Here is a 12,237-nt window from a genome sequence, read left to right as displayed (position 1 = left end):
CTTACTCCATGGGCCGAGACATCCTTACGATCAAGATTTATCGAGTCACAGAAGATGGAAGTCATTCAAATGAATACTTTTGAATATTACGTGATTAGAGTTGGCCATGATGAAGTTGTGGAGTTAAATAAAAGAACATGTCGTTGTCGACAAGGGCGGATTTAATATAGGGCCAAGGGGGGCAGGGACGTAACCAGAATTTTGCGGTAGGGGGGGCTAATTTTACATGAAAAAAATATAAATAAAACTCATAGGGTCAATATACATATTAGATTTATGTTAATATTTTATTATTCATATATCTTTCAACTTTTTTATGATTTTAAAAAAAATTGAATATCAATCATGCTAGTAATGACACAAAATTATAATATATCAATATCCTTATAAATATTTTCTATATTCAACCGTGAATGTATTTCAATAATTAAATTATATTTTATAAAAAAAAATGAAAATTTGATGTGTTAATGAATCAAATTTTTTTTTTTTAAAATAAGTTGAATAATTGTTTTATATTTTATAAAGTATAATTTTTTTAATGTGATAATGTACATAATTATAGATTTACTTTGAATTTATGATGTTATTTTGTACTCAATAACATATAATGTTCAATATATTGAATGTTTCATGAAATGGTCCATATAAACACAAAATATAGAAGCCTAAATAACTTAAATAAAACTCATATATATCAATAAATTAAAAAATCAAATCAATTACAAATAATAATTAATATATATGATTAACTCAATAAATATATATATATATATACACTAACTATATGGGTTGGGCTAAACTGGGCTGAAGCCCAGCCTAGCCCCCCATATAGTTCCGTCCCTTAAAGAGGGCCACGGCCCCCCATCCTCGACCGAAATTTTTTGAAAATTTTTTTAGTATATTGTATTTTTTTAGTTTATTTTATATATAATATTTGACCGCCCAAACTATTTGCAGTTGGCATTTGGTGTAGTGGCGGGTCTTCCAAATTATATTTTTTTGGTTCAATTTCGAATCTTTGGAGGGTCATCTTTTCTTTTTTATTTATGTATTTCACATTTTATCACCTTTATTTTATTTTTTTTAGAGAGATTTAGCACCTTTATTTTAAAATCCTCTTACTATTTTTTTAATAATTTTAAAAGTCATCACCTTTTATTTTTAACTCTCTTACAACTTTTTTATTTTTTGTTATTTAAAAAATTACCATCTTTTATTTAAAACAATAAAATAAGATTGATTTTTAATTTCTTAAATTTCTTATTTTACTCAGCTTCAATAACATCTTGCTCGATTTTTCAAAGATTTGAAGTGATTTTAAGGTTTGAGATTTTGAGATTTTTGGTAGCTCATAATCAAATTATTTTTAAATCAATTTTGCTAAATTTTCAATTTTTCTTTACATCAAAATTTGGTTATTTTTTTCATTATTTTTCGTAACTTTTTTAATCTATTTCGTTATATTTTTGTTTTGTTCTATGATATGTTTTATTTACTTATATCATCTTGATTTTGGAAATTATTAAATTATTTGAAACTTGTGATAGTTTTTTTTCTAATTGAAAAAATTACTCATCGATTTGAACAAAAAACAAAGTCATGTCGACTTTTGCGTGCAAAATTAAAAAAATATAATAAAAGCTTAATACACTGAATGAATGATTACATATTACTTTTATTATTATTATTATTATTATTATTATTATTATTATTATTATTATTATTATTCTAATATATAGAATGTAATATCTATGTGAATTGAGATCATCACCGTTGTTTAAAATGTTTTTATTGGTTATAGATGAAAAAAATTATAAAATATAAAAAACAACAATCTCTAATATTTATAACGATAGATTTTGATATATAATCGATAATATCTTTTAAGAAACATTTTGCTTTTCACTTTTAGGAAAAAAATAATATTAATTTTATGTATTATATATATTTATTTTTTTTTAAAAAAATATTCATGTTATTGAAAGTTATACAAACATATAATAATTATTTTCATCATTTTGTATGTAAACTCGCCCCCCGAACATGGAGTCCTGGATCCGCCCTTGGTTGTCGAGTTTTTGATGTTGATAGAACTCCGTGTGCGCATGCAGTGTTGTTTCTGATTACAATTGTATGAACATATTTGAATTGTGCTCGCATTATTACACGACAAATGCATGGACTTTGGCATAGACAAAAATAATTTATCCCGTGCCCTCGTTTAATGAATGAAATATACCTGCTGACACTGGTTCTGTAATTGCCCTATCTCCTAAACTTAAAATTTGGAAGGAAAGACCAAAAAAAAGAGGATTCTGTTGGAGAATTTTTAAGCAAAAAGAAAAAACAGTTGTTTAGGTAGAAATTAAATTTCTATTCCTTGTGAAAAATTGATCAATGTTTCATCTCGTAATATTTTTTAATTTTGTTGATGCTACCAATGCAATAAATATCGAACTTGACATTTATGTTGTTCTATCATTTAGGGTTAACAAAATTTCATTTACACCCTTACCGTAGGCTGTATATAAAGTGCAACGCGGATTAGAGCACGTGCATTGTGTGAAATGCTTCGATAATATTCCATCGAATCAAAAAACTGGAATTCCAAAATGATTCTATTCAATGTATTCATGTATTTTTAATCTCCAAACCGACAAAAATAATTGGCTCCAATAATAGTGTCTCCGGTTGTAGTTAGAAGCCTAGCCCTAGCCCCAGCTTGTGGCTGCATTTTCGGCTCAAATTCCCTCCAATTTGAATGAATCGCGAGGAAATTAGTTGAATTGATTGCAAAAAAAAACTCGCGTGATGACAATGACCTCTTGCCAGTCAACTGATATCCACTTTTTTTAAAGGAGTTTCTCAATTTCTATGAATTAATGAATGTTATTATTCTTCTACCAAATTTAACATTCTCGCTAGTTTCTATACGTATATATGGGCAAACACACGAGTAGCAAATCTTGATTTGGCATAATTTTCCCTCTATTTCACCTTCGATCCTCTGATTTTACTCCAACCATTTGGCTTATCTCTTGTTGTCCCAAAAAGAACACATCTTTACTCGTTTCTTATGGGCATTCGCCATTAATCTGAAGCTTTTGGTATTTTCCACCAACCCCTCGTATCCATATTCGTCGGATCTTTGATTTGGATCATTTCCTAGCATGTTTATCCTGTCGGTTTCGCAATCGTGAAAATCTGGAGTTTGTGGCGGGACGAGATCTGTGGCGTGAAAAGATCGGATCTTTATTGATTTTTTGTGTTCGATATCAAGACTTGGCATCTTGGTTTTTCTTGGATTTGTGATGGGGTGGAGATACAGGGCCGGCCTTCTATTAATTGCAGCTGTTGTCATTATTTGGGTTACCTCAGCAGAGGTCACTCAGGTCTAATTTCTTTCCCTTCTTTTGTTTTTTTCAAGGTTAAACAAACATCTTAAATCCCCTCTCTTAGTTCCAGGTGTTGTTGCTTCCTAGTTTTATGTTCGGGTTTTGAGTTAATTTTTTTTTGTTGATTTGTGAGTTTCCCAATTTCATGTGCTCTAAGTGGTGTTCATTGCTCGGTTTTGATGTTGTTGTCTTTTATTTGTTCTACAATTTCTTTTGTTCCTCTTTTCCGAGTTAAATATGTTTCTGAAGTTCCCATCTTTGTATGGATGCCGCATATCCTTTTTTCTGGAATTTCCTGATAGAATAATTGAGAACCTGTCTGATCAAATTGTTGTTTTCCTTATCTGGGAAATGTGCTTTTGCTGGAGTTCATGTCATCTATTGGAAGATTGCATCCTTAGCATTGCTGCAATGGCTATGGCTCAGAGTTAATTATTTACATGGCTAAGAAGCAAGAACTAATATGGTCAACCAATCCGCAGATGCAATTCCACATTTTCCCTTGTCCATCTTTATGTACATTCTTATACAACAACTCAGTTTAGATACTCCAACACGGAATCCAACGGCATTATCACAATTATGTGAGATTGCGGTGGTTCATGCTCTGTGGGCGTGGACTAGCACAAGCAATAGTTGTTTCTAATGATTGACCTATGTCGTTAGAGGATTTCATATATAGTCATCTTGTTAAATGATTCTCACAAACAGTAAGCGGTACAGGGTGTTACACTCATCTTTTATTCAGAAAACAGCGTCTTTGTCACCACCTTATTCATCAGTCTGCCAATACTGGGTAGAATAGAGCTGGCTCCTCTGCATTTGTCACTTGTCCCAGATAACCCCTAGCTCCTCTTGATTTTGTTGGCAAAAGTTTTGTAGGATTTGCTCGAGTGTATAGTCTCTTGCAAGCGAGACACTATGCAATGGGATTTTGCTGGCATGTACTTCATCTTTGGTCTCTTAAAAAATTATCAACCCAAGTTACTAGAGAATCCTACTGTGTTGTCTTATAAATCTTATTAAACTATTTCCGAAAAAGATGTCGTATATGGGTGTTCCTGGTGGACATCTATCTAAAATTGGAAAAGTATATGACAATTTTGAATGCATGGATTTCCTATTTGCGGTGCACCTAGTTGAGAAGTTATGTTAGACTGTACTAAAGTGTTCAATTATTTCCTGCAACTTTCTTGTCGTCGATAAAATATTTTCCATAGCCCTGTAAGTGTCAGTCTTGAAGAAGTTAGGGGCATTGTTCTCATGATTAAAATCTTAGTTCTCAGGCTGTTTTCTTTAATGGATGGTGTTTTTAACAGGATATTTTCACAGACTATAAGCAACCATTTGCCGTGACATATCTGGGAGCTTCTTTGATGGTGATATATCTCCCAATAGCATTTGTTAAGGATTGTATATGTAGATTCCTGAAGAGACGGTCAGGCAAAAGTGGTCAAGGGTTGAATGAGGACTCGTGTTCTCCACTTTCCTCTCCTTTAAAATACATTGGGGGACAGAAAATGTTTGAACTGGAAATTCAGGGAGCCCTGACTAGAAAAGACAGTGAACTGGATCTCTCTGCCAGTGAAGAGGGAATGCCTTTGGTTTCCAGACATGTAGATGATGCTAAACATTCTAGAAATGAAAAAGAAATCACAACCAAGGAAATTGCTACTTATGGATTTTACATTGCCCCACTTTGGTTTCTCACCGAGGTATTTCCTGAAACCATGAGCTTATTTCAAATTGGATTGTCTCAAGACTGATTTTAACTGTACACTTTGACCTATGTGACGAGTTTGTTTCACCCTCACTCTTTATGTTCCCTTAATATTCTCGTGTCCCGCTTTTGCAGTATTTTTCGAATGCTGCGCTTGCTCGTACAAGTGTTGCCAGCACTACGGTTTTATCTTCTACTTCAGGACTTTTTACTCTCTTTGTTGGTGCTTTTTTGGGCCAAGATTCCTTAAACATGGCAAAGGTAGTTGCTGTATTCGTCAGCATTACTGGTGTTGCCATGACAACCTTGGGAAAAACTTGGGCTGCCGATGATTCACAACTAAACGCATCTTCGTAGGTCTTTCCACCTCTTTGTGATCATTGACTTGTAATTCCACAACGTTTATACGTCTGAGCTTTTTATTTCATGCTTATTCCTCAGCATGCATTAGCAATTTGATATTTCATAAATAAGTGATGTTTCTTTTTGTTTCTTGTAAAGTGGCAAACATTCTATCTCTGGGGATGTTTTCGGCCTTCTATCAGCTATGTCGTATGGCCTGTTTACAGGTGTGGTATTGTCTGGCCTAATGATACCTTATGATTAAACAAATTAAGACTATCATTGCCAACATTCAATGAGTGTGTTCTTTATATAAAATGATGCAGTACTGTTGAAGAAGTTTTCTGGCGAGGAAGGGGAAAGGGTTGATGTGCAAAAGTTGTTTGGTTATATTGGATTGTTTACGCTTGTGACACTCTGGTGGCTTGGTAAGTGGTTTAAGATTTTATGCTCCAAAAACATCATTGTTAGCTTTCCTAAAATATTTCGCGTTTTAAGCTTTATTCACTACACGGACAGACAGGGATCAGTTTACCATTTTTCTCAGCACTTTCTAATTCGTTTGCTTCTTGTTATTTCAGTGTGGCCATTGACGGCGTTGGGTATAGAACCCAAATTTACAGTTCCCCATTCTGCCAAGATGGATGAAGTTGTTATTGCTAATGGACTAGTTGGAAGCGTTATTTCTGACTATTTTTGGTGTGTGTCACTATTTTCTTTCTGGTCATGATCTAAATTCGAGTTGGGATTTTTTCCCTTACAAAACTGTTTGTTCTTCTTAGGGCATTATGTGTCGTCTGGACAACACCACTTGTGGCCACATTAGGCATGTCTCTGACCATTCCGCTTGCGATGGTGGCTGATATGTTGATTCATGGGCGTCATTATTCTGCTATATATGTACTTGGATCGGTTCAGGTAAATGAGAGAGAGACAGAGTATGACTATACAGTCTATACTCTTCCAAAGTCTGTTTCTGGGAGTAAAACTAATTCCATTTCGTCCCGTTTGCAGGTATTTGTTGGGTTCGTGATTGCCAACCTTTCTGACTGGTTTTCAAAACTTTTTGGCCTATAGCATCCTGTTAAATATTCAATCTTGGATATAGAGCAACATCTTGTATCTCCTCCATTGGTTTATACACAGGCTTTTAAGATCAACGCAACTTAATATTCTTGTGTAACTATACTTTGCGACTGGATTGATTAGATTGCTGCATCCATTTCCTGTGTCGATTCTTTGTAGATTCTTTTTGCGTAAATGTAAAAGAAATGATTCTTCCTCTTGAAACCTCATTTCTTGATTTTTGTCAAAAATAGTTTTATTAGCTTCCATGGCCTTGAAGAAACTTATGTTTGCTTTCTTGTACACATATTTCTTTTTGCAGTTTTTGTATCGATGTATAATTTTGCTGAAATGTTTGTTGGTAACTGCCTCCGCCTTCCTTTGGTTTTATTTATGAGTTAATTGTCAATCACTCCCTAAAACACTTTATAACTTATTTATAAATCTCTACATAAATAAAACTTACTTTCAACTTCCTGGAAAGAGAAACTTTTGTTTCTAAATATCAATTTTACCCTTATTTAGTAAAAATAATAATAATAATAAGAGAATGGATAATAAAAACAAAACTAATCCAAATAGTATATATATAAAAATTCAAATTAAAATCAAAGAACATAAACCATATCATATACATGCTTATGTTGATACAGGAGCAAGTATGTGTTTAGAAAGCAAGCATATACTTCCAAATCATTATTGGAAGAAATATGATAAAGGATTAAAAGTTCGAATAGGAGATGAATCAATAATCATGCTTAATACAGTAGCAGAAAAATTAAAAATAGAAATAGAAGAAACAAAATTTGTAATACCCATTATATATCAAATAGAATCAGGAATGAACATTATAATAGGAAATAACTTTTTAAGAGAATATCTTCCCTTTACACAATTTGAAGATCACATAACTTTAAACAAAGGATCATCAATGATTTACATTCCCAAAATACGAACAGCATTTCGCGTAGGAAATGAAGGATTTACAAAGAATTTTCATAAACGAAATACAAATCCAATAGAACTAAAAATAGAAAATATTTTAACGATTAATCCTGAAAAAGAAATCATGAGGAAATTTCATGATATATGTTCTGAAAATCCTCAGGACAAAATTAAGAAAAGAAAACAATTCTTTGCTTCAATAAAACTCAAAGACCCTAATATCACAATCCGTAAAGCACCAAGAAGATGTAACATGGATGATGCAAAAATATTTGAAAAAAAAGTTCAAAAATTATTAAAACTTAAGATAATCATCCCTAGTAAAAGTCCACACTCTTCACCAGCCTTTTATGTCAGTAAGAAAGATACTGATAAGAAAAGAATGGTAATTGATTATCGAAAGATGAATAAAGCAACAATTATGGATGAATATTATATCCCAAATAAGAATGATTTACTATCTTATATAGGAGAAATGAAATATTTTTCCAGTTTAGATTGTAAATCAGGATTCTGGAAAATTCAACTAGAACCACAAACACAATTACTTACAACATTCAGTTGTCCAAAAGGACAGTATCAATGGACTGTATTACCTTTCGGACTTAAACAAGCACCAGGTATCTTTCAAAGATATATGGATGAATCTTTTAAATCATATATAGATTTTTGTTGCGTTTATATAGATGACATATTAATTTATTCAAAAACACTAGATCAACATTATAAAGATCTCATGACAGTTTTCTATATTTGTCATAAATATTGAATTATACTTTCTGAAAAGAAAGCACAATTATTCAAAACAAAAATAAATTATTTAGGATTACAAATAGAAGATGGAAAACATTGTTTACAACCGCATATACTTAAGAAAATTCATGATTTTCCTAGTGAAATCAAGGATAAAGATCAATTAAGAAGATTTTTAGGATTATTAACTTATTCTGAAAATTACATTAAGAAACTTGCAGAAATCAGAAAACCTCTTCAGGTAAAACTTAAACAGAACTATAAGTGGAAATGGTCGAAAGAAGATACTAATTACATAGACACTATTAAAAAGAAAATAATTAGTAATCTTCCTGAATTATATTTTCCTTCAAATAAAGATATAATAATAATTGAAACAGACGCTTCAGATGAATACTGGGGAGCATGTTTAAAAGATACTGGAGAAAGAAATTTAGAAGAACTTACTAAAACAGCTACTAGAAATAATGAAAAATTATGCAACTATACTTCAGGAACTTTTCAAGGTGCACAATTAAATTATCATTCGAATGAAAAAGAATTATTAGCTTTAATATTCACAATTAGAACTTATGAAATTTATCTTATTTCTAAACCGTTTTTAGTAAGAACAGATAATATGAATTTAACATATTTCAAAACAAAGAAAATATCAAGAAATGCAGGGAGAAATACAGCAAGGCTAATTAGATGGCAATTGGAATTGAACCATTATCAGTTCGAGATCCAACATGTCAAAGGAACGGATAATTCATTACCCGACGCATTAACCAGAGAACTTCATCCAAACTATACTATCCGTAGTAACGGAATAATAAAGAAGATCCTAAGTGATCCAGAAAATGACTGTGAGTCATCCGAACATGCCTCAGAAAGCATGGAGAATATAAATTGATGAAATGAGATTTATATTCAAAAACATGAATTATTTTATGACTTTCAGTCATCCGAACATGCCTCAGAAAGCATGGGGAATATAAATTGATGAAATAAGATTTATATTCAGAAACATAAATTACTCTTTGAGTAAAATAATCAATTTAAGATTAATTCAATTCTTGCAAAAGAATTTATAAATGCAATGATACGCATAATAAAACTATCCGAATTACTCACGAAAAGAGTTATTTTACTAACCATTATATATATAAATAGGTTATCTTGTGCAGAGTATAATCAAGATGGAGCAACTAAGTCAATTAAAAAAACAATTGATTGAATTGCAGGAAGAAATTCAAATTCTGCAACTAAAAGAAAGGAATTTGATTGAAAAATTCAAAGGACAGAAAAAAAGATGATAACTTCATCATCATCATCCTCACCAAGAACACCAATCAAAATGGCAACTCCATTTGACAAAATAATGGAGATAAAAGAGAAACAGTCAGTGGTCACAACCAACACTGACAAAGAAAAAGAAAAGAAAAAAGAACCGGTGGACACAGCCAGCACCGAGAAAAATAAAAAAGAAGAAAGGTCGTTTAAAAGTGCCCTTGAAAAGAAAGAAAGAAAGATGGTCAATCTGCGACCACAAAAGCCAATTTTTGAGAAAACAAATTTTTCAGAAAAACTCAAGACTGAATTTTTTGAAACACTAAACTATTTGAGAATAGCCAAACCATCTGCAGAATTTTGGCTACAAACTTGTGACACACAGAGCATATCAAGAGCAAGAACACTGCAAGGTGCTCCAGCGCATGAAGTTGCAAGATTCTTTTCAAATGGATTATTAAGTGGATTGGAAGTCAGTCCCAACAATCAAGAAATAGAACTATTTCCATATCAGTTGAGAAATAGTATCATCCAGTTCAAGAAAGCAGTCTTTAAGGACGATCCAGTATTAACATTGAGTATTCACTCAACCCTTCCAGATTGGGATGATAACAAATTCTATCAACCAATGGTATATATTCAATGTCGAAAATAAAAAGACAAGTTCTTATTCGAAGGATCAAATGAAGAGAAACCAGTAATGGATATCTCAACACTTCCTGAGATAAGAATAAAGAAATTGATTGATATGATCTCAAAGACAGGAAAGATTGATGGAAACTCAAAGGTTAAAATAAATTTTGCAACCAGTAAAATTTTATTAACCACTGGACACAAGGAGACAATCCAAAAGAAAGAACAAGCCATGTTAGCTCAATTCGAAGCTCCAATCTATGAAGCAAGAGTTGACATGACCCGAGAAACCCAACAAATGTTATGTCAAAGACGAAGAACAATGATATCCACTCATAAATGTGGACATTGCCAACCCATTCAGACAGAAGAAGCAGATGTCAAAGAGGACAAACTAGCTGTCAAAGAAGACAAACCAATAAAGAAATGGTCCGAATGCACCAGTGATTCAGAGAGTGACACAATGTAAAAACAAATAAAATCGTGGACCACACCACATGTTAAAGGCATCCACTCAGATGTAAAATGAGCTGTTTCCATTATGTAGTGTCGGGTGGTCCCCCTCTTTTTTTTATTTTTAATTATGTATGCGTTTCTCCACGCCTATAAAAGGAGATGTTTTGTGCTGTAAAAAAAGTAAGTGAAGTTTGAGTATCTCTCTCTTCTTAAAGTTTCTTACAATCTGGTTCATACAAGACGTATGAAAACTATCAGAAACTAAGAAACATAAAATCAGAAACAAAATAAGCCTTATGGCTAATAACTAAACAAGCAGGGCATAAGGAGGATAAGGTTGGAAACCAATCATTGAATATTCATGGTTAATAGTAAACCTGGAGATCCATAGAGCAAGTACCAGTTGATCAAGTGATCGTTAAGGAAAAGCAAGGATTTGGCCTCTGCTCAAAACCAAGATTCATTCAAACAAGGTAACCTTCCTAAACCTCCTGCAGCCCTTAATTCAAAGAAATAGTCAAAATACATTAATCATGTCATCATCCTTTATAAAAAATAAAAGATTAATAATAAAAAACTGGTTCGAAATAGAAGATGATCATGAATATGATACATTTCGTGAATATCGTTTAAATACTTCTGATTTAACCATATTTGAATCAATTTATCAACTAAAATTTGTATTAATAATCCATGAATGGAACCAAACTAATATGAAAACATTTATCTGTTATAAATGAATCAGATCTGAAAATCCATGAATCAGATCTGTAAATCCATGAATAAGAAAATTCATAAGAATTTGAAGAATTCCGCAACCTGGTATCAGAGCTTAAATAAAGCAAATTATTAATGCTTGGATTAACTTTAGATATTGAGATTAAAAATTTATTTGATAAAATAATCTTACTAAAAGATTTACGTCAAATAGATCAATTATGAAATAAAATAAAAGATCTTCAAACCTTTTATTTCAAAAATCATAAAAAAGAACATTTTTCAAGCAACTGGAAAATGATAATTCAAATTTCTGAAAACGATGAAATTGAAGACATAACAATATGTTATGAATAAGAACAAACTTTGTTATCGAAATCCGATCAACAAAAACAAAATACTAAAAGTAACAATATTTACTAAATGAAAAATGTATGAAAATACAAAAATGAATATCTTTAATTTATATTCTCAAAATATAAATTTTGATATAGAAAATTGTGAAAACAATTTGAAACATCTTAAAAATTGTCAATCTTCAATTGATAGTTTCGAAGATTTTCAGAATTTATTAGAACAGATAGATTCGACAAAAAAAATTTTAATAGCCTTAAGAAAATTAAGAAGTTCTACATCTGTTAAAATGACAGAAGTAACAATTCCAAATCAAAACAACCTGGTCGATGAATCTGAAGAATCTGAAGAAAACCAAGAGTATAATTTGAATATTATATTCAATCAAAACAAGTTTGCTGAAATACAGAAAACAGGGTTTTCTAATTCAAAAACAAATCTAATAGACCAACCAGGAATACTAAGTAAGATTTCAAATTTTATTAATCCCAGGAAAAATTTAATTTATTATTCGATTCGTACAAAAGAACGATCTTGTAAAATAAATAACGAATCAAGGTCTAATACTCTGAAGTTATTAAC

General features: G+C 31.5%; 1 protein-coding gene across 1 annotated transcript; it reads left to right on the top strand.

The window, feature by feature from the left end:
• Positions 1–2,683: 2,683 nt before the first annotated feature.
• On the top strand, positions 2,684–6,830 carry LOC140890184 (uncharacterized transporter C405.03c). Its single transcript, XM_073297943.1, has 8 exons — positions 2,684–3,395; positions 4,718–5,113; positions 5,254–5,471; positions 5,620–5,687; positions 5,787–5,888; positions 6,042–6,159; positions 6,243–6,378; positions 6,475–6,830. The coding sequence occupies exons 1-8, from the start codon at positions 3,315–3,317 to the stop codon at positions 6,535–6,537; spliced, it is 1,182 nt and encodes a 393-aa protein (XP_073154044.1). The 5' UTR covers positions 2,684–3,314; the 3' UTR covers positions 6,538–6,830.
• Positions 6,831–12,237: the final 5,407 nt, after the last annotated feature.

This window comes from Henckelia pumila, chromosome 1 (genome assembly GCF_033568475.1).
Source record: "Henckelia pumila isolate YLH828 chromosome 1, ASM3356847v2, whole genome shotgun sequence".
Taxonomy (NCBI): domain Eukaryota; kingdom Viridiplantae; phylum Streptophyta; class Magnoliopsida; order Lamiales; family Gesneriaceae; genus Henckelia; species Henckelia pumila.
Note: the sequence above shows the minus strand (reverse complement) of the source record. Positions and strands in the feature narration are given on the sequence as shown.

Bases quoted from the DNA above. Each gene is read 5' to 3' on its own strand.
- LOC140890184 (XM_073297943.1), top strand. From the start codon at position 3,315: ATGGGGTGGAGATACAGGGCCGGCCTTCTATTAATTGCAGCTGTTGTC. The intron at 3,396-4,717 runs GTCTAATTTCTT...TGTTTTTAACAG, and splicing joins CCTCAGCAGAGGTCACTCAG to GATATTTTCACAGACTATAA. The intron at 5,688-5,786 runs GTGTGGTATTGT...AAAATGATGCAG, and splicing joins GTCGTATGGCCTGTTTACAG to TACTGTTGAAGAAGTTTTCT.